General features: G+C 38.8%; 1 protein-coding gene and 3 long non-coding RNA genes across 6 annotated transcripts; 1 reads left to right on the top strand and 3 right to left on the bottom strand.

Annotated features, from left to right (window-relative positions):
• Positions 1 to 1,960: 1,960 nt before the first annotated feature.
• LOC145555204 (uncharacterized) lies at positions 1,961 to 4,918 on the bottom strand. The gene is made up of 2 exons (XR_014091290.1): positions 4,506 to 4,918; positions 1,961 to 4,437 (listed from the first exon to the last, which is right to left on the bottom strand). It is a non-coding gene; the product is annotated as an uncharacterized LOC145555204 (long non-coding RNA).
• A 2,310-nt stretch (positions 4,919 to 7,228) lies between these two features.
• Positions 7,229 to 9,555, bottom strand: LOC145555162 (uncharacterized). Its single transcript, XR_014091259.1, has 3 exons — positions 9,449 to 9,555; positions 7,596 to 7,880; positions 7,229 to 7,510 (listed from the first exon to the last, which is right to left on the bottom strand). It is a non-coding gene; the product is annotated as an uncharacterized LOC145555162 (long non-coding RNA).
• A 308-nt stretch (positions 9,556 to 9,863) lies between these two features.
• LOC103477243 (uncharacterized) lies at positions 9,864 to 24,962 on the top strand. The gene is made up of 3 exons (XR_535604.2): positions 9,864 to 9,919; positions 15,004 to 15,068; positions 24,816 to 24,962. It is a non-coding gene; the product is annotated as an uncharacterized LOC103477243 (long non-coding RNA).
• spast (spastin) lies at positions 20,545 to 27,285 on the bottom strand. 3 transcript variants are annotated; one of them, XM_008430220.3, is made up of 17 exons: positions 27,195 to 27,285; positions 26,403 to 26,618; positions 26,240 to 26,323; positions 26,078 to 26,164; positions 24,974 to 25,125; positions 23,663 to 23,796; positions 23,487 to 23,580; positions 23,332 to 23,406; positions 23,143 to 23,214; positions 22,987 to 23,062; positions 22,809 to 22,900; positions 22,608 to 22,687; positions 21,739 to 21,781; positions 21,579 to 21,658; positions 21,432 to 21,502; positions 21,231 to 21,271; positions 20,545 to 21,124 (listed from the first exon to the last, which is right to left on the bottom strand). In XM_008430220.3, exons 2-17 carry the CDS (start codon positions 26,518 to 26,520, stop codon positions 20,999 to 21,001), a joined length of 1,425 nt encoding a protein of 474 aa, XP_008428442.1. In that variant the 5' UTR covers positions 26,521 to 26,618; positions 27,195 to 27,285; the 3' UTR covers positions 20,545 to 20,998. The 3 variants fall into 3 exon arrangements, with proteins under 3 accessions (XP_008428442.1, XP_008428443.1, XP_081472668.1); XM_008430221.3 differs by lacking the exon at positions 27,195 to 27,285 and having other exon boundaries at positions 26,078 to 26,161; positions 26,403 to 26,876; XM_081616542.1 differs by lacking the exon at positions 27,195 to 27,285 and having other exon boundaries at positions 26,403 to 26,873.
• Positions 27,286 to 27,398: the final 113 nt, after the last annotated feature.

Genomic DNA, 27,398 nt, shown 5'->3' with positions numbered 1-27,398 from the left:
CTAAACCATGTGTTGAAGCAAGCAAAATCGATATTTTTCGATTTTTCTTTTTAGAAACATAAGGCATGCACAATACTTTTTTGTGTTCTGTTTTGGACTTTCTTCCACGTTTGCTGTGTCCTCTTACATAGTTCGTAGCAAACTGCAAAGAAGAGGGGAAAAGCTCTGTGAGATGATCAAAGCTTAAGTTATTGTTTTATAATCTAATGCCGCTTTAAACTTGCCCACATCTTTTTCTCTAATGTGGTAGCTGTGTTTCTTGGTCTCCATGATGCTGTTTGTTCAGTCCTTCACACACCAGATGGGTATATATCCTGAAATTAAATTACAGGCGAATTCTGCTTACAAATTAGGTAACTTCTGAACACAGTTGGTTGCACTTGGATTTATTTTAGGGTGTCCAAGTGAAGGAGGCTGAACAAAGAAAGCTTATCAAGTAGGAAATGTATATCGTTTAGTCAGTATTTGTGTCACCCTTGAACTGTTTTCCTTCATGCAGTCCATAAATAACTCCCACATCTTGAGCTGAATATTGAAACTTCAGCTTTTCCATTCATCATGCAGCAGCACCCTGAGGAGATTCACCTTGTTTTTGACAAAACATTACTGCTGAAAAATGTCTGCCCTGGAGGGCATGACACATCTTTTCTTAAACAGGATGAATCCTTGCTGAAATTCTTGACCTATGATCTTCTTTTCAGGGCGCGGCCAGATGTTTCCCTTTTCTTCAAGGCTTTTTTGATAAGGTGACAGTGTGAAACTTTTAGTTCCGGTGGTGTTTTCACCAAAATATTTGTATTGCTTGGATATACAGTTCTTAAGAATGAAAGAAAATGACAAAATCCTTAAATAACAAGGGATTTCTTCAGAAGAGGCAACAATAATTCAAACTGGAAGCTGTGAAAACATGATGGCATGTGATTAATTTATTTGACTAATTTATTTTGCTTGTTTTATTTTCTGGCTCAAGAACTGGTACAACTAGTACAATTGTACTCTAAAACCAAAACCATTGTGTTATGTTAAGTTTATTAAAACACAGAAGGTACAGTTTATTGTCTGTGCGTAGCTCCATCTACTGGCTTACATCAGTCTTAAAAAGAAAAAAGTTGACTTTAAATAGTGCTGGTATTTCCAGAAGGATTTGGCCTTTTCATCACCCCCGAGTTAAAGGATGTGGTTCTGGCCTTACACAATCGAAGGACTTTCGAAGGACTTTAAGGGACTGACTTGTGCCTACTTTTCAGCACTGACTGCTACTGTTGCAGCAGCCAGACGATCCAAAGCGTAGCTTCATTTTACCATGAAAATGTTATTTTTCTCTCTCATGGGAGGCTGGTAGCCAAGGCCAGTCTTATTTTCAATGGCAACATCTGTCTTTTATGAGCAAATTTATTTTTATTTCCCCCCAATGGTTATTTGTAGTGTGTGTCACTCAGTGAGTTTGTGTGCTTGGTAAAAATGAAGTTATTGCTTGAAGATATCAAAGTACAGTGACCTATACAGTACATATGTAAGCAGGGGCGGATCTAGAAAAATATCTATGGGGTGGCAAGAGGGGGGCAGGGATTTTTTCAGGGGTGGCAGCATATGCCTATATCCCTTTTCTCTTGGTCTCTCTCTCTCTCATCCTCTGAGCTCGGTCCTATACCAGAGGCCAGGAAAGTGTGGGAAGCTTCTAGAACGTTTGTGGACTTGAACATTGGAAGAAGCAGAGGTTCTTTAAAGGCGAGTTATTCGTACGTTTTTATGTGTCATGTATGCCTTTACTACTCACATATATGGTTAAAGGTTGATTTATATTTAAAAAGAATGACGCACAAAAGTCTTTGCAGGCTAATATGCTAATGTTAGCATGTTGCTCATGGGTCCAACATTAGCTAAAACCGCCACGCCTTTTACTTGAGAGCCTTTAATGTTTTTGTCCATTGTTGTGGAAAAAAACTATTACCAAGCACTGTTCAGGTAAAATCACTCAATCAGGTTTATTTATGAATTGTGCACAATACAGAGTAGGACAATCAATCATGAAGCAATTCTGGATGGAAAGCTCTGCCAGGCAGAGACAACATGAGTCTGATATAAAAGGACATTTCAATATTTTTTATAGTGAGAAGAGAAAAATTATCCCATACATTTTAAGACATTACATATTCATTCAGTCATTGAAACATTATTCTGTATGATGAAACAAAATCATATACGCAGAATACGAAAAATCCACTGGCATTCATCCATTCATCCCTTTATCGTTTCATCTCTGTTAAGTAGGAAAAGTTACCCTGTAACCTCTCCTTGCCAGGGAGACGGTCATCTATATGTTTTGTCATCTTTCACAAAACTTTAAAAGGATGGATTTGAAATAATGGTAAAGTACCAGCGGGATACCAAACTGTTTTCTAAGTAATATTTCCAATTGTTTAAATAATTATTTTAATCCCAAATTCTTCTCTGCAAAATAAGAGCATGCATTTCAATCCTTAGACATCCCTAACACGATAATTATGAATAATTTCATTTTACATTGCTTATATTAATGAAAATGTAGGTTTTACACTAATTTTAAATCCTAAATGTAAATTTAAATCCTAAATGTAATTTACGTAATATTAAGTCATCCTCCTATGAAAATCTAATTCAAATTTAATATAATCTCATCCTCTTTGATTTTAATATAACCCACGTTATAATAAACAAGTAAAATGTTAATGTTGCCCTATCTGATTCTAATGCCGACACTTCAAATTAAAACAAAAACAGTTTCAAAGTGATCTTCATCCTCTTTGATTCTAAATAAACCCAAGTTATAAACAACCAGGCAACATCTGATTTCATCGTCTTTGGTCAAAATTAAACGTATCAAAAAACCAAGTAATTTCTGAAGTTGATTTTCTCTTTTAAATGCATATTTAAGGATAACAGGACAGTGTAAATCTTCACTCTCCTCTTCGGTCACTCGCCAGCGGATCAGCAATAGTTCTTTGAGTGGAGAGCCTTTCAGAAACATCTAAACTAGCTGTTGCTCTGGACATTGTCCTCTTTGGTGTCAAAAGTTGAAGTACTTGATACTTGAGTGAAGTTTTGCTGCTCACTCTGTTGCTGTGTCAAATTTAAAGTCATGATCTAAATGGACGTTACAGACAGGTCATCCTTCACAGTGGTTGATGTGGATTCAGGTTGTTCCTTCCTTTTCGCCCGTCTCACCCACTCGGTCTCGGCATTGCTGCAGCCAAATCCTCCCCCGTCTTTCTCCTCTGGCTTCCTGTCAGTCCAACTGGTTTTGGCGTTGGATCTTTGGGTTGTCCAGATCGTCCCTCAGGAAATGTCCATGTTGTCCACAGATGAAACAAGCGTCAACAGTTCAGTCTTCTTCTCTCACAGCTCTGAAGCATCTTTAGCTTTTCTTCCTCTACGTTGATACTGGACAGCAGACCAGCGGAGGTTGTTAAAGCTCAGTTTCACACAGTTTTCTGCCCAAATGCCCAACAGGAGACTGACAGTTGTTCCCTGGAGGTGATGGAGGTCTTTTTTGTCTTCTTGATCCTCCAGACCTTCTCAATCATTTTCATTGGCTGGTTTTGTAGGAGGGACATCATATGGCCCATGGGAGGACAGGTGTGAGTTGAGGTCAGAGGTCAGATGCACCGCGTGAGGCTCAGACAGAAGAAAAGAGAGAAAGCAAATAGAAATTGATTAGGGTTTGTTTTGTCATTTTCCTTGTTGTTTTCTATACATATATATTTATATTTATGGATCTTATTTTAAACTTTTACGTGATCGTATAGTTTTAGTCATTTATTATCCATCCAGTATTATGGCTCCTGTTTGTGGAACAGTTTGTCTGAGAAACCTGAGGGCTAATTGTTGGTACAGCTCTTAGAGCTGCTTTTAGTATGAAAGGGTCCCTTATAAATAAAATTAATTAATTAATTGATCCTTTTAAGAAATAATTTTTTTAATTTATTTATTCAAACCCACAAAAGAAAAATTAAACATATTAAGGCCTGTAATTTATCAACAAAAGATTTATGTTCAGCATTTTATTCCAAACAATTCGCCCTGATGAGGAGATTGTGTGCTGGAACCACTAAGACCCATTCTTCCTGAATTCGGTTGGATTTCCTCTTTAGCCTGCAAACGTCTTCACAGAATCCAACAAATCAACTTTGTGGTCGCTCTGCCTCTTAATCCTCTAAGACGGGCCTTTATTTCCAATAAAGGTCTTTAGGATTCTCTAAAGGTTTGTCTCCCCAATTTAGAAAACCAAAACTCAAGGAATCACCTGCCTTATTGACCTTCCTTGCGGCTCGTGTTTAGTCAGGGTGCTGGATTTGGGGTGGAACCCTCCATGCATGGTTAGTAGCTTCCGAGTCTTAACATTCGTGGTCTTTATCTCCTCCTTTGGCCAGCTAGTTATTCCTCCAGGGTATCTGATTACTGGTAAGGCATAGCTGTTTATCGCATGGATCTTGTTCTTACCATTGAGCTGGTTTCTCAGGACTTGCCTTATTCGTTGGAAGTATTTGGCTGTGGCTCCTTTCATTGTGACCTCATCGAGGTTGCCATTTGCTTGTGGTATTCCCAGGTACTTGTAACTGTCCTCAATGTCTGCTATTGTTCCTTCTGGGAATGAGACCCCTTCTGTGTAGATGAGCTTCCCTCTCTTTGGAACCATCCGTCACACTTCTCTAGTCCAAATGACATCCCAATGTCAGTGCTGCAGATCCTGGTGGTGCGGATCAGTGAGTCGATGTCTCGCTTGCTCATAGCGTACAGCTTGATGCCATCCATGTAGAGGAGGAGACTTTTGGTGGCTGCATTCTTGAGTCGGTATCCGTAGCCAGTCTCTTGAAGTTTAGAGCCATCCCATCCTTCCAAACAGCGATGGTGGTCAGAGGGGCTTTCCCCCCCATTGCTCCTTCCCACCTGCCTCACCTTGAGAGCCAGGCCACTGCTGCTGGGACCTCTGTCCGTGGAGCGCCGGCTCCTTCGTCCAAAGATTCGCAGGTGATTCTTCTTTGTGGCTGTGTCCTTGAGCTACAGGCGTGTCACCTGTAGCTCTGTCTGTTTTTCTTTTTGTTACCACCATCTGGATCACAGCCACGGGGGGGCATCTGCCTGCGCCTGCTTACCAGCAAGTTTCTGGTGGTCCATATGGTGGCTAGGGTGAACCACATCTCTGTGAAGTCTATTTTTGCAATTTTCCTGTGGCTCACCCCATGCAGCACTAGCTGTGTGTTGAGGACCTCCCTTGCTGGCAAGTATGGAAATTGCAAAGAGCCAGCCTTTGCCAACAGGTCCACAGCAGCGCTGCACTCCCACAAAAGGTGCCTCACCGACTCCGGGTTGGGGACAGATGTCGCGGGAGTGCATGACGGCTCTGACCGGGAGGATCCCATGAGCCACCATCCTGGAGTCTGTTTGGAAGGACGGGATTTCTCGCGTTGATGATTTGGCTGAGGGGGTTCAGACCTATGCAGAACAGCAGTGGGGCAGAGCGTCTCCTGGAAAGAATTATTATTCTTTCCAGAGTTTTTGATCTCTGCCCCATTTGATTGACACTTGTGCAAGTGGTTTGCAGTTGCAGTTTTTTTTTGTTTTTTTTATATTTACTCCAAACTGCAAACCACTTGCACAAGTGTCCACTGCTGTTCTGCATCTGAACCTCCTCAGCCAAACCATCAACAAGACTGGCTACGGATACCGACTCAAGAATGGGGCCACCATTCATGTTACCCTAACCCTCCTCTACATGGATGACATCAAGCTGTACGCCAAGAGCGAGCGAGACATCGACTCACTAATACACACTGCCAGGATCTACAGCACTGACATTGGGATGTCATTTGGACTAGAGAAGTGTGGTCGAATGGAGGGAAGGTCGTCCACACAGAAGGGGTCTCATTCCCAGAAGGAACAATAGCAGACATTGAGGACAGTTACAAGTACCTGGGAATACCACAAGCAAATGGCAACCTTGACCAGGTCACAAAGAAAGGAGCCACAACCAAATACCTCCAAGGAATAAGGCAAGTCCTGAGAAACCAGCTCAATGGTGAGAACAAGATCTGTGCAATAAACAGCTATGCCTTACCAGTAATCAGATACCCTGGAGGAATAACTAGCTGGCCAAAGGAGGAGATAAACACCACAGATGTTAAGACTTGGAAACTACTAATCATGCATGGAGGATTCCACCCCAAATCCAGCACTCTGACTAAACACGAGCCGCAAGGAAGGTCAATAAAGTAGGTGTTTAATTGAGTTTTGGTTTTCTAAATTGAGGGAACCAAACCTTTAGAGAATTCTAAAGACCTTTATCGGAAATAAAGGCCCCTCTTTAAAAAGCTGGACTCAAGGACAACAGCACAGAGTCACTCATCCTGGCTGCACAGGAATAGGCCCTAAACACCAGAGCAATAGAGGCTCAGATCTACCACACCAGACAAGATCCAAGGTGTAGGTTGTGCAAGGAGGCCCCTGAGACAGTCCAGGGAAAGCAAACATGGAACGACATAACCAAGTGGCGGGCATAGTGTACAGGAACATCTGTGCAGAATATGGACTGGAAGATCAAAGTTGGGAACATCCCCAAAGGTGGTGGAGAATAACTGAGCTAAGATCCTGTGGGACTTCCAGATTCAGACAGACAAAATGGTAATGGCGAACCAACCGGACATTGTGGTGGTGGATAAACAACAGAGGAAAGCCATTGTGGTGGATGTAGCAATACCAAGTGATTACAACATCAGAAAAAAGAAGCATGAGAAACTGGAGAAATACCAGGGCCTCAGAGAGGATCTGGAAAAGACCTGGAAGGTGAAGACCACAGTACCATACAATACCACACCAACTTTATTTATGAAGCACTTTATACACTAATAAATTGATTAGAAACAGAAGAAAACTGACCAGCAGTAGAAGGGTTAAGAACATGACAGAACCGAGCTGCAGCCCATGCTTTAGCTTTAGCGCAGGACAGCGTTATCTCAAATAAAACAGGCATATGGTCTGAAAATAATGAGTCACCAATCACTAAATTACAAACTGGTAGACCATAAGATAAAACCAGATCAAGAGTGTGACCACGCTCATGGGTAGCGCCAGTCACAGACTGCACAAAATTAAAAGAATCGATAGCATTGAGAAATGACTGAGTCATAGGTGAAGTAGGACAACAAACATTAATATTAAAATCACCAACAATGAGAACTCGGTCATACCTTGGCATGATATCAGCCAAGAAATCAGAAAAGTCATTTATAAAGTTTTTGTTGTACTTTGGTGGCCGATAGACCGCCGCACACAGCACAGTGTGAGAGCTGCCGAGTTCAGATAGGCTAATCTCAAAGCTAATCCCATAGTAGTTGTTTTACTGCTTACAAGTAAAACAACTTTTAAAAACAGTCACTATTCCTCCACCGGACCTCGACATCCTTGGAGCATTAAAATAGCCGCAGTTCAAGTTCTTTAAAAATGCTGGAGTCACCCAAGCCACTTGTCCATGATTCTGTTATAAATAAAACATCCAATCAATGAGAGGAAAATAAATCTCTAATGACCAAAGTTTTATTTGTCAGCGACCAGGCATTTACCAAACCGATCCTGGCAGAAATCGGCGGGTCTACACCATCAGCTGGCGTCCGGTACTCCCGGCAAAGAGGTCGCAGGTTGCTAGGATTCACCCTGCGTCTATAGGGCCGAGGAGCACAGGGACCCTCGGGGCAGCCCCCTCCAAACTGGAGCAGTGGCTTAAACAGGATACCAGGAACAGCAACAGACATCTCAGTCCAGAAATGTGCAGTTCTAGGCACAGCCAAGATACTGCGGCTCCCAGGCTTCTGGTAGAGGACCCGAGCTCAGAGGATGAAAGAGTCCACCTGCGGAAGGGTGAAAAGGGATTTTTTTTTATAAATATATATATACTGTATGTATACACTTTGTCTGAGTATCTTCAAGTAGGTTTGATTTTAACTAGTGTTTCACCTTGCAGTAAACTACGTTATTTTGTTCTTATGTGCACAACTATCAAACGTTTCCCAAATACAGTGTGACCCCAACACTCAAACTGTTAGTTTCTGTAACAGTATATGTTGAGTAACTCAGGGAAATAACATGAACATACAATATTTAGTGCTCTCCAACAAGCACCATCATGTGCAGAAGTGCTTACATCCCATAATTATTTGTAGCATTTGCAATGCTGCAGCCACAAATTTCAAGATATTTTACAACAAAGATGATTTCTTCAGATCAACACAAAGTGCTGCATAACTGTAAAGTGTAAGGAAAATAATTTGCAAACTTTCTACCTTTCTGATAACATTTTAAAACTTAGAAATCTGACTCGTTATCTGGGCCCCGTCAGAGAACTTGGGAACAGGAAATATAACAAGGCAAGTGATATCAGATCTGAACCTGTCCGAACAATATCAGATGATACATAGGGTGCTCACAGAAAGGAACATTTAAGGCTGCTTTTAAAGCAGGTGTTTCTGCTTTTTAACAGAATTCCTTTAACTCAAAAGAGTTGAAGCCAATTCTTAGGAGTTGGCTTCAACTCCTAAGAGTTGAGAAAAAATAGTGTTTTGTTTTCTCATTTCTGCCTTTGTAATGATCTTTTTCTGTAAATATACAGAACAAAGACAATACAAAACATTAGGCAATATCGTTCGTTATAACTACAAAATTTCTGAAGAAATTTAAACGGGGCCTGCCAAAGTGTGCTCGGTTGGAACCCAGCACTCTGATGCTAAAAATTAGCCTCAATGCTAAAGTAAGCTACAATGTACTAAATAGCATGTGGAGAGTCACAAGCATCGAGTAACATGGATTTACTCCATCCAGTATATTAAAATTAGTGTACAAGCTGAAATGGTGATATTAGCCTAAATGCAGCCAGTGGCATGTGGGCTATAACTAGTATGTTGTCTTACAATAACTTCCTCCATACAGTGTGCTAAACATGGTTAATAAATAAACAAAATAATTTTAGGAAAAAGGCTACTGTTAATGTGAGCAGTAGTTACATTAGCAATGTTTGTGATAATGTTTGTGCACTGCTTTCTGATTTTTACTTTTGCAAAAATAAAAATTAATTGTTTACTTCGTGGCACTTGGTTACCAGTAAACACACTCATCTCTTAGCAACAGATTAGCAACAAAAATTGTTATTGTTAAAAAAACATAAGATTTCTTCTGCTGTTTTGAAATGCTACTTATTTTACCTTAACAAGAATTGTGCAGTTGGTGAATTTTGCAGAAAAGTTCATTCTTTTTGTCATTTGTGGTAAATATATTACAAAACACACATTCAACACAAAAGTAAAAATCTCAATTTATACTTCGTGGCAGTTCGTTACCAGTAGAAAACGCTTATCTCTTAAAACCAAATTAATAACAAGTTATATAGTTTATAAAACATAAGCTCTTTCGAAATAATGCTTACCTGATTAGATAGAAGACATTTGCCGTTGGCAAATTTTGCAAAAGTGAAAATCTTAAATTTACTTCGTGGCACTTAGTTACCAGTAAACACACCCATCTCTTAGCAACAGGCTAGCAACAAAATTATTATTGATCAAAAAACATAAGATTTCTTCTGCTCTTTGGAAATACCAGAATTGTGTAGTTGGTGAATTTTGCTGAAAAGTTCATTCTTTTTGTCATAGTGGTAAATATATTATAAAACACACATTCAACACAAAAGTTAAAATCTCGACTTATACTTTGTGGCAGTTTGTTAGCAGTAGAAAACGCTTTTCTCTTAAAATCAAATTAATAGCAAGTTATATAATTTATAAAACATAAGCTCTTTCGAAATAATGCTTACCTGATTAGATACAAGACATTTACTGTTGCCAAACTGTGCAGTTGCTGAATTTTGCTGAAAAGTGTTGTTTTTTGATTGTTTTTAGTGGTAAGTATATTGTAACACAGACATTCAACACAAAAGTAAAAATCTGATTTATACTTCGTTGCAGTTCGTTACCTTTAGAAAACGCTCATCTCTTAACACCAAATTAATTATAGGTGTAGAGCAGTGTTTCCCAACCCTGGTCCTCAAGGCACACTGACCTGCATGTTTTAGATGCTCCCCTGCATCATCAGCACACACGATTGCAATTGATGGCTGATTAATAGGGTTTTGCTGATTTGCAATCATCTGAATGGGGTGTGTTGAAGCAGGGGAACATCTAAAACATAAAAGGTCAGTGTGCCGTGAGGACCAGGGTTGGGAAACACTGGTGTAGAGCAATAGGTGCCTTACATGCATTGCATGGAAGCATTGAAAAACAGTGTAAACATTGGTGTTCATGCTATGACAAAGATGGACTTTGTTTATTATAGGTTACTTCTGAAAGTGCTTGATTTCACTCGATTTTATTTTGGGGTATCTGAGTAATATTGCTGAGATCCAGATGTCATTTTCAAGAGGGACCTGGGCAGAAGTCTGCATCACGCAGTAACCTGATTACAAAACAAAACTAATTGATACATATGCAGAAGTATGTCTTTTAGGCACCTTTAAAGTGTGTTTAATGTAATATGTAGGCATACTTTTTAAGTACCTAAAAAGTATGAATTTTTAAGTGCCTTAATAATCTTTTACTATTTATTAAAATTGCATACAATAAAAAAAAAGATAATCATAATGTAATTTTTAAGAAAGTACCCAATCCATTTTCAGATGTGTGATGTAAAACCTGATAATCATCGGCATTAGCTCCAGAGCAGATGGTGGCGGTATTGCACACATATAAATAAAATAACTATTTATTGAATTCATAGTCGCCAGCTGGGGTGGCAACAGGGGTGGCAAGGCTCTCATTTGGGGTGGCAAATACCACCCCATGCCACCCCAGTAGATCCGCCCCTGTATGTAAGAAAAGGTTAATTTTCGTAAGCTAACCTCAGTTTGGACCGATGAGAACACTCACAGTGAGAACTTTGCATTCACTCACCGTAGGAATAAACGTTCTGTCGGTTTTGGGCTCATTGTCTATTTTCCATAGTGGCATGATTAAAAAATGCCAAAACAATTTATTTAAAATATGCAATTGGATGCAGCAGTTTGAATTGATGAATTTCACAAATCCACATTTTGGAAGTACTTTAGTACATATGTCCTTTTGTAAATTGACCTTTGACTACATGGTCTTTGTAGCAATCAACGAGAAGCTGAGAGAGTTCTGCTTGGACAATTGACCACTCTTGTTCCATCGTGTTCATTTAAATAAACATGGACTCAGCTTTTAAACAACGTCTTTAATTTTTCAGCTGGTTTGAGGTCAGGGTTTTGGGAATGCCATTGCACAAACGTATTCTTTCTGTGATTTATCCATTCCAAAATGGCTTTGGTGCGTGTTTGGAATCACTGTGCCGTCCAAACATCCAACTATGTCCAAACTGTTACCCTAAGATGGAAAAAAATAATGTTAGTGTTTAAGAACAAGGCAGGAAACACTAAAGCTCAAGCCTGCCATCATGCAGCGAATAAGTTTTATGAATATAGCCCAGAAAATACCTACTAAATTATGAAACAGTTTGTTGAAAGTATAGATCTAAGTATGAGCTTTAATATGCAGAGTTAACAAGTTTCCTAGTCCATTATTACATACCTGTTAGATTTGAAGCGTCTAAATATAAGGTAATGTATTTATTTTTTTATTCCTACTGCAGCCAACAAAATTGGCAAAACATCAATACTAATGGAAGGAAGCAAAGTCTCCGTCATGCCAGCACTTGACATGCAGACCCTTTAATCTCTGGAACATCAGGAGCCACACCCCAGCCTTTCACTTTTTCAGAAACAGATGTGCTGGACTTGACATCAGCACATCTCTGAAATGTTCCCTCACACATCTAAGAGCAGCTGTGTATGCTCTGATATTATTTTTTCTTTAATTTTCACAAAATCCTTGTATAGTGCAGAGCACTGACATTCTCAGCAATATTATTACCCACCCAGATGATGTTTAAAGCAGATATTGGACAGAAGTGGACGTGTTAAGACGTAGGTTTTTGATGCTGGCAGGGGAAAGCGAGCGGTGCGCTAAAGAGAAAGACTGCCCTACGGTGCATTCCTTCAGCCCGTGTGCATCCAACACACTTGATGAAAAGTGAAAGTCCACCGAGGACTGAGTTCTTTCACTATAGTAATTATCAGTCATGACTGTCTGTCATGCTGCTTTTTCTCCTCATTTTGTTCTTCCCTCTTTTCTCTTTGTTACTCTTCCCATTCATGTGAGGACTGTCTGAAATAGTGAATTCCTGATTTTATTTTTTTTCATTGTTAATGCTTGATGATGAATGAAAAATCCAGTTTGTTGAGTAGTATCCTTTAATAAATGGTCTTTTTGTTCCCAATGAGTGGTGGGTAAAGTACCCCAAAATTGTACTTGAGTAAGAGTAGGAATAATAATAGGATTAGAAAAAAAAACAGTATACAGTGAAACCTCTTTGCTTTTGCAGTTTGGTATTTGTGCATTTCCTGTGGAACGTGACGCTGAATTATTTGCAGCAAATGAAAACAGGACATTAAAGATTAGACAAATATGGTCTTAATAGAAATGCTTCAAGGTTATTATTTTCAGAAAGTACATCTGAAAATCAGAGAAATGAGTCTCGTGAGAATTCTTTTCAACGACAGCATCTGTCTTTTATGAGCAAATTTATTTTTATTTCCCCCCAGTGGTTATTTATAGTGTGTGTCACTCGGTGAGTTTGTATCCATGTTTCCAACGTTTTCAAGAATTTTATCACTGCACTTATAATGCAAAAAATGAATACTTTAATAAAATTTAGCATTTGAGAAGTTTATGTTTTAAATGGTTGCAGAATTATTACTTTTCTCTGTACTTCCATGCATTCTCAGCTCTTTTAGAAGCACTGTTACAGCTGACCTCTGACAGAACCAGGCAGAGTGTACTCCTGGCTGTTTGTAAAGCTTTTCTATGAACCACTAATGGCAAACGTTTAGCATAAAAACAGCCGATTTACAAAGTGCTGTTATAAAGTGTTTGAGAATGAGTCTGTGCTTAGATGTAGCCGTCACTTTGTTAGGATTAACATGTCCAGATGTTAACGAAAGTCAGGCGTTGTTTAACATGGTCACTTTGGACTTTATTAGCATCCAAATATTTGCTAACTAGCACTAAACAAAATGCAAAACTGGGGAACGGCACTGCTTATCCTACGTCCCCGATTCTCCAGGCTTTACATTGGATGCGGTTTCTGTCTTTGAATGTTAAATTACGGACAAATCACAAGTTAAAAAGCACAGCAAAATGGCATCATAAAAACAGGTGAAATCCATTTTTCTGCTTGACAAAACAACATCAAGGTGCTGCTGGCTTCCTGAGGCAAGAGAATCAGGACCACAGAGCATACACAGCTGCTCTTATCCAAACATTCTTTTCCATGGTAGACTAGTTTTGTGTGAATCCCATGTGAGTCTTTTGAAATGATTTGCTTGGGCAAGTACTAAGAGAGTTAAACTCACACATTCCTGCTTTGGCATTAGCAGTAGATCCAAAACAACAAGGCTGTTTGAAGAGTTGCATGTTGGCTTAAAGCACAATATACCTCCCAACCGCATTCCTATTAGAAACGCAAAGCATATTCAGCCAAATTTAGGATAGAGTATACGACCAATTTCAGTGAAATAAAAGCAATGTAACTAAAAACCTAATGCAATAACATGCTATTTTTTCCCCCATCATGATTGATGCAACATCTCATTTTACTGTCCTTTTGAGGATTTCTGGACATTAAAATCTCTCCAAGATGTCCTGGCAAAATTTTCCTACTGAGAGACTCTGTTTCATCAGGATGTTTCAAAGCAGAATGGCTTGGCCATCTGCCCAGAAGCAAAGCGTCATCTCTTTCATCTCTCTGTGTCCTACAGCATCTCACAGTCATACTTACACAACACACACATACTGCTGTAGTTTAAAGATATTCACGATGGGGTGTGTTCCACTTTCTGGGGGCACTTTTACAGAGCAAATAATTTAGAAAGTACTAACTTCTTTGTGTAAACATATATATCTGTCCATGTAAGCTGTAAACTAGAGGTCGTTTCATCCAAAAAGACACGGTCCAGTTGGGTTTGGCTCAGGAACAGAGAGTTGGAAGATAATGGGAATGGTGTTATGGAGATCTGTCAAATTCTGATCCTAGAACAAAGTACAGGAATTGGAAAGTTACTTACATTTACTGTTCTTGTACAGATTGTTCTTGAGTTAATGTTTTCCAGACTTTCCGACCTGTGTTTTTAGTAGAATCGTGTTGCTGCCTTATGGAGTCCCTCCAGGCTCAATATTTGGGTTTCTGATATTATATATCAGCCCCTGTTTTTAATTGTTTTTAATTGATATGCAGATGATACTCTGATTCATATGCCCCTAAAACAGTAGCTCGGCTGTTCAAAAGTTCACCAGGATCTGAAAGCTTGGAGGCTCAACATTTTAGTAATAATAAGACAAGAGAAATAATTTTTGACCCTGGGGTCACCGGTTTTATTTTGCCTGTTGACATGGATACTTTAAGAGAATACAGACAGCCTATTGCCTCAAATTTGTGTTTAAGGTTTAACAATTTGCAAAGATTTCAGACTGTATGGTTAGAGACAATTAGCTAAAAAATAAACAACAAAAAACACCAAGAGTTTATTAAAATATAACTTCAAAACAATTAGCAATGCCCTCTTTGTTGTAAAATGCTGCACTACGGAGGAGAGACTATTCAACTTTATCATTATTGCACTGGCAAACATTTCTTGAGTTCATTTCATTTTTTAAAATCTGTTTTTAACTCCTAAAACTGTCTTGTTGCGCCTACCTTCATCACAGCATGCTGAGGACAAAGTAAATTATAAAACTCTTTGCTGGTGTACAATAGACAGATCTCTACAACAGTTACTTTTAAATCTGTAACTTTTTTTTTTTTTTGTTGCCAATAATAGGATCTTTGACCGTCCCTCTCTTCACAATCTTACAGGGGCATCCAGAGTCTAGGGTTTTCAAGAAGAGTTAGCTCTGGAGAACAAGATGATTTTTGGTCAGGTGAGACATTTCTGTGTTCACTTGGCCATATGATTTGGATCATTATCCTGCTAAAAACAATCACCTATAATAGAGGTCACCAGATTGTTCATTAGAATGACCTGATATTTCAAAGATCTCCTGATTCTCAAAGTTAAGTTTCGCAAGGTAAATGGAGGAGAAACAAACAGGCCCACAGCATCACAGATCCTCTACTGTACATGGCAACGTGCATACAATTATTTTTACGCCTACTCATTTCATGCCAAACTACCCTGTAGTGTTTAATCCAGACAGTGTAAACAGTGTAGCAAACTTTTAAAGAAGAAACCATTTTCCCTACATTGCTTCCAGAAGCTAACATTTAACAGTATCATTGAGACTTGGTGACTAAAAGATTCCACTCTTTGATGTAGCTCTCAAATTGTGGGTTTTGGGGCGTTTTGTTAATTGTATAACCCTGTCATTCACCCTGGTTAAATCACTGAGTCATGTCAGCTTGGTACCCCTGAAAAACAGGAAGGTAAGGAGTAGTAATTAAAAGTCCCAAGAAACTTGGATAAATGCTAACAAAGGTAATTTTAGCTTCATCTAATAAATGTATTCAAATTAAAGGTTGAGCTTTTCTAGATTTTGCAGTGTGGGATTATGCTAATGCAATAAATTATTTAAACCCCTTTTACACATCTTCATCAACAATGACGAGACATTTTTATGTGTAAATGTTGCATAATCTTTGCCTTGCTTTTACTAATATTTTTTGCATCCTATTCTGTTTTATTTTTAATATTTTGATTCCTTTTAATTATCTGGACCAGGTTATTCCTTGTTGTTGTTAAAGTGCTTTATATTTTAATTTGGCTTAATGTTAAAAATAATAAGGCTTAGAAAAGGAACAAAGACCTGAACTTCTTAATATGTCCATCTATTGTTTATCACAGTGACCAGTTATTGGTTCATGAGCATTATGTTATGGAATATGAGGCACATTGTATAAATCACTGCATAATTACAGTCAAAACATCTTAACTCAACTTGTGTTACATAGAGATTCAAACCTCACTGCCGCAGAGCTCATAAAACAACTGAAGTTGCTTTTCTAAACATTAACGGGGTGTTAAAACATGAGAAATGCAATTATGGTACATAAATCTGCAGAGAATCATCACCTCCGGTTCTGTGATGCATGTAAACATCTGCTTGTAACCCATCCATGTAGTGTGGTATACATCCACTAAGCCATAGGGAATTCACCAGGAAAACTGCTATTTTCACATGTGTGAAATGAACCACTTGCTTGTATGAAAAGTTTTCTGGCATCAATTTGAACGCATTCTTCACCTGTATTGAGTGGTATTCTCAGGTGTATTCTCCCAGCTCTTTCTGGCGTAATGCAGAGGAGCAGCTTATGAAAAAATGCTTCAATGTGATTCAAAAGCTTCATTTGTGAGCCACATGCCACTGAAGTCCTCAAAGGGAGGAGCAAATTTATTGTACTCTTCCAAACGCTCTACCCAGATTTATAGGTGCGTTGAATTTTATGGAGTGTAACCTTTCAGTTTAAATTAAAACTATCTGTTTTAAGAATTCAAAGAGATACAGGAGAAAAACACTTTCCGCTGGCTGGTTTTAGTTTATAATTTAGCTGTTCTATAAGACAAGTACATTTTTAATACGAGATAAAAATAAAAAAAGCAGTGGAAGCCAGATCTTGGCAGGTGTTCTGCAGCTGGTTGCTGAAATGTTGAAGTGAATCACTGTAAGGATAATTTGTTTGGTCTGTTGCCCAGCTGGTCAGGGATCCTCTCTCTTTTAAGTGATTGCTAGCCTCTGGATTCAACTTTTTCATGTGTGAATTGATGGTTATTCAGTTTCCGGTAACAATGTTTTCTTCTAATCTGTCACTTTCTGCACATGAATCAAATTTTTGATCTGTTCACATGATTTGTACACATTTACAGACATCCTGTAATGCACATTTTTACAATATATCTATATTTTCACCAACACACTCTTTCTAACTCAGCCAGCAAGTATGTTGAAGTTTGTGTGCCATGCAGGAAGTTGTCAGAGCCAAGTAAACAAGAAAAAAAAGGTGATGATTAAACCATAACCCAAGAGCCCTCATTCCTGTCTGCCGCTATGAAAGAAGCTCTTCAGTCATGACATGTTAAAAAATAACACTATCCAATATCTGTCCCCTGAGGGAAGGAGAGTAGGTGTGGTTACACTGCTGACAGAGAGCGTTTTACAGGTTGATCTGATTTAAAAGGTCAACAAACTCCACGAATTTGAGGAAAAATGTTTCACGGCGATGCAGTCACTGGAATTCACACGAGACGAAGACTTAAAGCTAAGTTTGCCCGTTTCCACACAGCGGTACGGCATGGCTTGGTGCGGTTCGGGATGCTATTTTGTCTGTTCCATTGTAAAAGTGGACCTGCAATCAACCCATACTTCACCATTCCGGGGCTTTCTTCAGTTGTAGCGGTGTGGCATGGTTAGGGTGGAGCGACTGGCATCACACGACACAGTCCACTAATTTGGGGACAGAAAAACATCACAAAACTAATACGTCATGTTTGCCTTTGGACTAGAATGACGCAACATTAGGCTTTTGGGTTTAACCCGCCTGCCCAATGAAAGTCCAGCTGATGGGAAATGCTGCCCTGAATACCGAATTGCACTGATATGAAACAAGGTGCTTAAGAATAAAAGGCGCTGCCCATATGTTTTTTGTTTGTTTGAAGAGTGCTTTTGGTTATTTTGTTTTAAAACATGAATTCTGCACAGGTTTATCTCTGACCCGTCTGCTGTTTGGTCTCTAACAAACGTGAGGTTTTCATGTATTCATACTGAGAAACAAATTGCACACAGGTGGTTTCTGAGTGGGAATTAGGTGATGTCAGAAGGCAACTGCATTGGATTTTATTGAAGGATACCAGAGTAAAAGGGGGTTTATACATTTACTCCACAATTTTCAGTAATAAATCTGTAGATCATGTATCCTCTTCCTTCTGATTCACAATAACACACTTCCTAGTGTGTAAATGTGATGGTCGATCACATCAAATCCCAAAAGAACAATGAAGTTTCTGATTATGTCACTAAATATGGAAAGGTTCTAGGCATTTGAATGTTGTTGAAGGAACTTTTTTTTTAGCATAAAATAACAGATTCTCACCATGCAGTAACTCATTTCTGAAGCTGTTCTCAAACCACAAAAGGCGATGGACAGTTTTGCAGCTGGATTATGTAAAGTCACCGAATCACCCACAATGAAAGTACATGGATGAAGAAAACGGAACCTAGAGCTGATGATTTCGTCTTGTCTGTCAAACAGTACATTCATATTTCAATCACTTGAATGTTTTCTGTTAGTCACATCTAATAGTTACAACTTAGGTTTAGAAAGAAGTTGGAAGGAATAAGTGCTGCAGCACCATCTACCGACAAGAAAGAAAATGCTTTGACTTAGATGTGAAAAATTCTCTGTAATCTTACCAGTAAAAAGCAATTTAATTGAAATATTGTATTTTGTATGTGTGTGACATATATACTGCTCAAAAAAATAAAGGGAACACTTAAACAACACAATATAACTCCAAGTAAATCAAACTTCTGTGAAATCAAACTGTCCACTTAGGAAGCAACACTGATTGACCCGACGAGGGTCCCCGTTGTCAATCAGTGTTGCTTCCTAAGTGGACAGTTTGATTTCACAGAAGTTTGATTTACTTGGAGTTATATTGTGTTGTTTATTTTTGTTTATATTGTTTATATTGTGTTCCCTTTATTTTTTTGAGCAGTGTATAAAGAAAATGTGATGCATTATTTTACTCCACGATACAAACTGTGAGCCGGTCTCAGTCGTTCATATTTATTTGATAAGGGACAGAACATAAGCCACTGTACATTTCCCTGTACATAAACTCCTTAGCTAAGCGGCCAATTTGCAGGCCAAGTTCGGTCCCTAGTGTTACAAAAGGATCAACATCAAAGAATAAACATCAAAATGTCACACATGAACCAACACAGGCATGCAAATTTGATTCAGCAACAACTTTCTACCTTAAGAGACGTCATAACTGGACCAAACCTGACCCAATTAGAGCGACCCACCCCCATGTTGTCGAACCAACTTTCCTTAAAAGATTAGTAGTAAGCTGTAAATGAACCAATAATGTGAATTTGTGAAGCGTAAATGCAGAAAGGAGGAGCTTCAACTACTTTACTACAATAAACTTTGCTAAGCTTTTCTGTTTAGCTAAAATGTGGCAACGATGCTATCTCACTTGCTATTTATAAGGATAATTTAATGTTCGCTACAGATTTGTTAAGACAAATAAAAAATGAATTTAAAAAGCAACAATGCACATTACATTATCAGCTTCCAGACATTTTAAACAATCTAAGTTTTACCATTTTGTAGCAGATTTCAAAAGATTCAGTGACCCCTTCAGTAGAAAACTGTCCCATTTAATTTGATATAGCTTTTAAAACATTTATGCATTTAAATGATTTGTACTATTTATCATTTATTTTTCCAGCTACATTTTATGTGCAAACTCTGATTTGAAAAGTCAAAGACAGACTTAAATTTCTAAAGTTCTTTGTTCATTTTAGGCTTTTTGAAATATATAAATACAAGAGTTAAAAAATAATTTTGAAAGAGTTTTCTGTGATGGTCAGACTAAAAATGTCAAACCTGAAAAAAAAAACAGATGGTTGGATGTAAGGAAAAATGGACAGATAGATGTTTCAAAGAAATGGGTGGATTGAAAAATAGATGGCTGAGTTATACAGTGCATCCAGAAAGTATTCACAGTGCTTTACTTTTTCCACTTTTTGTTGTGTTTCAACCTTATTCCAAGTTGTACTAATCACATTCCTCAAAATTTTACACAACCCATTGTGAAAATGCATAAACAACATTTTAAGAGTTTTGCAAATGCATTAAAAATAGAAAAGCAACAACAAAAAGAAGGGCTGCAACTACTTATGTAAATATAATTTCATGGATTTATTTTGAATAAATTTGCAAACGCACTTACAGACTTTGTTCTACATTGTGTAAAATTTTGAGGAAAGATGATAAATTAATACAATTTGGAGTAAGACTGTAACAAAAGATTGCAGAAAAATTGAAGTGCTGTGATCACTGTATGACAAAGGATGGATAGAAAGATGGACAGAATGATTGTTGGATGTTGTAAACAAATGGATGCATGAAAAGAATAGATGGATGGCATGATTAATATGAAAACGGATGGATGGATGGATGGATGGATGGATGGATGGATGGATGGATGGATGGATGGATGGATGGATGGATGGATGGATGGATGGATGGATGGATGGATGGATGGATGGATGGATGGATGGATGGATGGATGGATGGATGGATGGATGGATGGATTTTGCATCTTCCCCTGACTGGAAAGACTGAAACCTTGGAGTAAAATAAAAAAATCTAACATTTAGTGAAGAGACAACGACACTTTAATGAATGTCTTTATTCACAGATGAGTTTTTACATCTACTGGAGTTATTCAACAACATGCCATAACTAAAAGAAGAAACAGTTCATTTGATCCTACTTAAAAATAAAAGTTAAGTGTATCTATAAGCTGCCTGTGGTCTCTGAACACAGTAGCAAAAACCAAGCATTTGGGCAATTCTCCCAATTGTTGCTTTTTAACTTTGTTTAGCAGCTTTTTGAATACCATCACCATGTCTGTAAGTGTACTACAGCTACTAACAGGATGTTTTTATTACAGGGGAAAGGCAGGAAATTCTGCACAATAAATTATGATTTTTATCACAGATAGCAAAAAATTTTTTAAGAACAGTAGTTGGAGAGCCTTTCCATAAAACAGGAAATCTTTGCATAATGCTTCAACCAATCACCCCGTGGTTTCCATACAGGTAAACAAAGAGACCACCCAGGATCAAAAAGCAGATGTATCCCCAAAATCTTTGTTCCACTTGGTGTACATATTTAGAGTTGCCGAACTAACAGTGGGCTTGATGCGTTTCAGGGATTCCTCAAAGTCTTTCATCTTGATGTTGCGCATCTGTGAGCACAAAAAGATGTGAACCACACACATATAGGGATGCAACGGCACACAATAAACAGGAGATGCGAGTGGCATTCTGGGTATTTTATCTGCATCGTCTCACCTCACTAGCAGACATGCTGCGGACGTGTTCAGGCCCCAACTCTGAGAAAAAAAAAAATCATAGTTAAACTTTCTGGACGTTCTTGATAATAAATCAACACAAAGAGGTTTCCATGACTATCTGAGTCTTATTGTAAGGCTTTTCTTTACCAGGGGTGCCAATAATTGTGACCATGTGACCAGGAAAATAGATGGGTCATACCTCTAATTGGGCCCAGTGCTGCATCTTTGGCTAATGACGTCAGATCGCTTCCTGAGTATCCTGCAGTTGCTCTGTCAGAGAACATTATTAAGAATTAAAGCAAAAGCAAACTAAAATATTGCTCCTTTATGGCTGTTCAGGACTCACTTTGCGAGCTGGGAGAGCTCACTGGTGCTTAGTGGATTCCCGTGTTTTCCCAGAAGATTTTTAAGCAGCGCGCATCGTGTCTAAAGGAAGCAAGAGTCAAAACGCGAGATAAATCACATCATCTGTAAAAGTAGAGAGTGTACTTATGGATGCGTAGTACCTTCTCGTCGGGGAGCGCCACATAAACTCTTTTTGCAAAGCGCCTGCAGGAAAACATAAAACAGAACTAGAGATGTGCTGAGAAATCATCCAGCGGGTCAGTGAACGCATCATTTGCAAGCACACTGGTAATTACAATGACACTCAGAGTTTGTTGTCAAGTGGAAAATAAATGCAGTCAGAGGAAGCAGAAAATATTTTGGATTTCTCTGGAAAGGAAAAGACAACTGCTGTTCACCCATTCTGCCACAAGAGGGGATGAGAGTTTCTTACTGAATTGGGTAATGTTGACCATAAAGGTCTAACTCATCTGACACAAAGTCTGCTGCTACTAATGCTAATCATGTTAATAAATTACAGCTAATCATTTTGTCTTTGTTTTAAATAATAATGAAATCCATTTAACTGCAGAGCTGTGTAACACACACTGCTCTCTAACTCAGTGTGTTGCATGAGTGTAAGTTGACTAACTATTGAACAACAGCTGATTAGATTTACAGGTGACCTTTTTTTTTAAAGTGAGTGAGCCACTTTCTGTCTTGTAAAGAAAAAAATACAATATGCTGTAATTCTTTTTTTTTTTGTTAGGATCTTATTTTACAGATACCTCTGTGACAGAACCTGGAGATATTTATAGATTTTCCACTGATGCAGATGTAGAGAGATGGCACTACATTTTATTTTGCCATAAACATTTTTCAGTAAGATATTTCAACTCTTAATTCTTGCAGAAGGTAGAAAAACATGACTGTTATTTATAGTTCTTGAAGAGAAATCAGAATCAGAGCTTTACAAGACCAGTGATCTAAAATAATTGAATCGGTGCATCCTTAAAATATCACTGTGCAACATGAACAGACTGATTCGCACCTTAAGACGGCTTCATCGAGCTCCTGAGGCCTGTTAGTTGCTCCCATCACCAGAACCCTCTCCTCCCCGCCTGACTGCACCTGAAATCCAGAGGTGCTTTTGTGAAAATGACACCCAAGTTCTCATGTGTGACAGAGAGAGAGAGAGAGACGCTTGGAGAAGAATCCCAGCTCAAACGTCTGAGTGTGCCCACACCCTCACCCCGTCAAACTCGACGAGGAACTCTGTTTTTAAACGACGGGAGGCGTCATGTTCCCCCTCCCTCCTCTCACACAGCAAGCTGTCCACTTCGTCTGACAGGAAAGCAGAAAACAGAGAGATATTGTTTCTTTCTGGCCTCTTATAGGAAAGTAAAAGCCTGGAGCAGAGTAATACCAACCAATAAAGATGACGGAAGGCTGCAATTCTCTTGCCACTGCAAACAGCGCTCTGACGAGCTTCTCACCTTCACCCACCTGCAACAAAGACAAAGGGGAAGGTTTGAAAGAGTTGTAGCATTGATTACTTACTGCAGAAAGGAAAGCACGTTTCTTACATATTTAGACGTCAGACTGGCAGCACTTATGTTGAAGAAGGTGGCATTAGACTCTGCAGCAACTGCTTTGGCCTAGAAAGTGGAAACAAAAGCTATAATTCACTGATAATAAAAGGCAAAATCATAATATGTCCACGAATGTTTACAAAAATAATACATTTTCATGTTTTTAATGTTCTCTGACCGTACCAGCATGGTTTTCCCATTTCCAGGTGGGCCGAATAAAAGCAAACCACGTGCAGGTGCCCTCAGTCCGGTAAACAGCTAAACAGTAAATATGAGACCGGGTCATAAGTTAAACTAAAAAAAAAGCATAAAAACAGTAAACATCTTGAAATAATAACCTCTGGTCTTAAAGAAGGAAGGATGACGATTTCTTGGAGTGCTTGTTTGGCCAGATCTTGTCCAGCGACGTCTTCAAAGGAGACAGAAGCCCCCCTGCAGAGAACAGGCAGGACAGCTTTAAATGTGGCACCAGTTTTATTTAACAAATTCATATGAAGGAGATGCCTTAAAGTACCTGTCGACGATCTCATTCAGGATCAAGTTGGCCAGTTTAGAGTCCACATTCTTGAAGTTTTTCATGTCCCTCTTTGGAGGCTGTCTCACAGCGGGAGGTCTCCCATTTTGAGCTCTTCCCATGCGAGGGGTCACCTGGACGGAGAAAAGTTTACAATAAACATTGAGTATTTATTCAATTTCATAAAAGTAGATTTGGATGCACTTTCAGAGAGCAGCTCACGGAGCCTGAACACAACAGTTGATCTACAACGCCTGTATAAGTTTTTCCTTTAAGTCTTCACCTCCAGTGTTGCCAGATTGGGCAGGTTTCCACCTAGTTGGACTGCTTTTGAACATGTTAGGCCAGAAAAAAAAAAATAAAAATTTGGCTGTTTTTCACAACATTTGGCAGGTTTTTAGAAAGTGTTTATTGTGTGGCAGGAAAACACACAGCTTTTAGTAAAATGTCATGATATCGCACTTATATTAGTTAACTTCTTTTCAAATGCCTAAAATCTATCAAATGTGACACCAACGATTAGTCATTGGTTAATCAACTGTAACTGTGTATTAGTATTGTATTAGTATTATTCTATAAAATAGAAATCCCAGTGCAACATTTTGGAGTTTGGTGGGTTTTCTGTTTTGTTTGGCCTGGAAGCTGCCAGTCAGATCTGGCAACCCTGTGGGAGAAATACCTTAATCAAGACCTTCCACAAAAATCGTTCGTTGTAGTCCACTCCTATCATTCAGATCTTCGCTGGCGTCCAAACAAAAACATCTCGAGTATGTCAGCTGAGATTCAATCCAGAATATGACTGGTCAAAAATGCTATTTACTTTTACAGCAGCTTAATTTGTGCTTTGCTCACACGTCTGCTGACCAAATCTTGTGCATGATTCATTTCTTTAAAGCTTAAATCTACCACAACATAGTTGACTCCCATGAGAAACTTAGTTTCATACCCTCCACCTCATTTTTTTCTGACTTCACTTTTAGCATTTTTACTAGAACAGCTTGTCTAATGTAATTGTTATAAATGTAGACAAATTCCCTTATTTAGTCATATTTAGCCTCCCAGAAAACTATAATATATTTTCTTCAGGAGAAGAAAAAGTTTGGGAACCACTGGATTAAAGCATCTAACATTCTGTTTCTTCTTCTTTTTCCAGTAAAAATATATCAAAATGAAAGATGTAACATCCTAAAGGGCACGTTCCAAACTGCTTGACTTGTTACCTTCTGGCAGACTCTTCAGGTGAATAAATGTGTACGTTTTGTTTCTCACAATTATCTCAATATGAATCCAAATACCAGACAAAAACATCACCTTTGGTTCAATGGATCTTGTTGGGGGTCTGACAGAAGTTGAAGGCCTGACGGTGGAGGACACTGAAGGCTGGCTTTTGGACTTTGGATGTGAATTAGCAAGATTTGAGTTTGAGCCACGAGGACTTTTACTCTTAGATGCTAATGTGGCCTCTGTAAAAGAACAACAGAGCAGAGTAAATACACAACACCTTGTTCTCAGTTCATCCCCCTTAAACTTCTTCCACATTTAGTCACAACACAACTTTAAGGATCTTATGAGATTCTGTGATAGACCAACACAAACTAGTAGGTGATTGTGAAATGATGTTCATAAATGATACTTATAAAAACAAGAAAAGCATGGCATGCATTTTTATTCAATTGCCTTATCTGTTTTACCTCTAAATAAAATTCAGTACATCTACCTGACTTAAAGAGTCACCTTATGTTAATAGATGCAAATTGTATCTGGATGATCTTTGTGCAATAGTGGAATTTTTTTATTATTGTTGAAAGCAAGCTTAAAAAAACCCACACACACATTTGGTTTACTGGTTGCCACAATCAGTGTAGGGGAAACACACATGGTTAGCAAAAAATGGACACTGTACATCACCCTGAACATAGTATTGCCCCTGTGACACATAGTGGTGGCAGCATCAGGATGTGGGGATGATGAATTTAGCTAAATATGCTAAATGGAGAGAGGTTGAAAAAAAAAATTGCATACCTGCAATTACAACAAAGCAAAAGTATATAAGTTTTGCCCCACAGTTTGGGAACCTCTGCTTTAATCTTTTTGTTGCTTTTATGCATCTTAAAAATGAAAATGTTACAAAAAATCCTTTAATGCCAAAATGAAAACCGACTTCTACAAAATAGACAATAAAAGAAAAATATGCAACTTAAAAAAATGATTGCAAATATAACAAATGAATGCCACGTTTTTTTTAGAGTTCTGCTTTTAAATTTGTTTTTTGAAAAACGTTTCCTTTAAGTTCAAAATTGCTCCACTACTTTCTGTCGATCCGTCTCATAAAACCTTGAAAAAATACACTGAGGCTTGTGGAAGTGACTTGTACTTTTGCACTGTTTGATGTTTGATTAGTGAAATCCCACCCACCTAACAAAACAAGTCGGTCTTTTGCCATGGTGAGATTGGCCTTCATTTTATCTCGCAGTCTCTTCGATCGATCATATTGCTCTCCTGCTGATGAAACCGAAAGTGTACAGTGAAGTTTATGTGTTGACTGGAGCTCTAGGGGAGATCAGGGAGTCTCCTTACCCGTCCCTGTGATCTCCACAGCAATGCCTCTCTCTAGCTCAGCTATTCCTTTCTTGTACCACTGCACGGCTTCCTCCTTCTCTCCTGTTTACACACCGAGGTGAGAGAGGTTAGTTACAGAGCTGTCAACCAGCTGATGTGGTAAACAAACAAACCAACCCACCGTTGTCATCTTCATCGATCCTCAGTGCCTTCGATATATGCTCAAATGCCTGCTTGTGGTAGTTTTTAATAAGTTCTCCGCTGTCTTTGTGCTTAGGAGCGTTTGATTTGGCAGACATTACTCCAGCGTTACTTTCTCCTCCTTCTGCTCACTGTTGGCTCGGTTAGCTCGTTGTGAAAACAAGCAGCGCGGCATTTAACATCCAAATGTCGAGGCCTGTTAAGGAAGTAGTCTGTTTTATATCATAAACTTTGTGTGTCAAATATGACTAAATATTTATACACCATTGCTCGATCGCATCGTTAGCTTCCGTTTTGTCTCTTCAACTATTCTTCTCCCATGTGTTTTGGTGAAAACAGACCGCGATGTCAACTCGTAGATCGCTACCGCCACCTACCGTAGCGGAAGATGTATTTCGTTCGTTGTGAAATGAACAGAAGTACCGTACAAATTAGAATATAATTTTATCTGAAGCGTCCATGCAAAAATTCCTCCTTCCCACATCAGCCGGGTCAGTTGTTCTTCTACCCGCTTATTGCAAAAAGAAAGGATTTATGACAAATTGTTGGAGGACTTAAAAATACGGTTTTGAAGGCGCAGGATGCAGCGCCCAGGTCCTATTTTGGAGAAGTGGTGAAGAAACTCCACCCCGATGGCAGTCATTCTCCTCGCCGGCTAACAAATGGTGCGAAGCCTCTAGTCCAAGTAAAGGCTCCACCCTCTTTACTTATTTATCTAACCAATCAAAATACCCGACGTCACTTTGATAACAGTTTTAGCCACGCCCCTTACCTGGCTTTTCCAGACAAATCAGTAATCCTCTGATAGCGGCTGTGACAGCTCCAGCCTTTCATATTGTTGTCGTTATTGTTTCAAACTGGCACGGTATTTTGTAGTTTGTGCCTTTTTAGATTCCATGGTTACATTTCCGGGCTGTCAGAACGGGCTGACTGAACTTACTAACCGGTAACCACACAGAGGCCATAAGCTAGCTAG

This window comes from Poecilia reticulata, chromosome 15 (assembly GCF_904066995.2).
Source record: "Poecilia reticulata chromosome 15, P_reticulata-male-v2, whole genome shotgun sequence".
Lineage (NCBI taxonomy): Eukaryota > Metazoa > Chordata > Actinopteri > Cyprinodontiformes > Poeciliidae > Poecilia > Poecilia reticulata.
The sequence above is the reverse complement of the archived record's forward strand: the minus strand, read 5'-3'. Positions and strand labels throughout refer to the sequence as shown.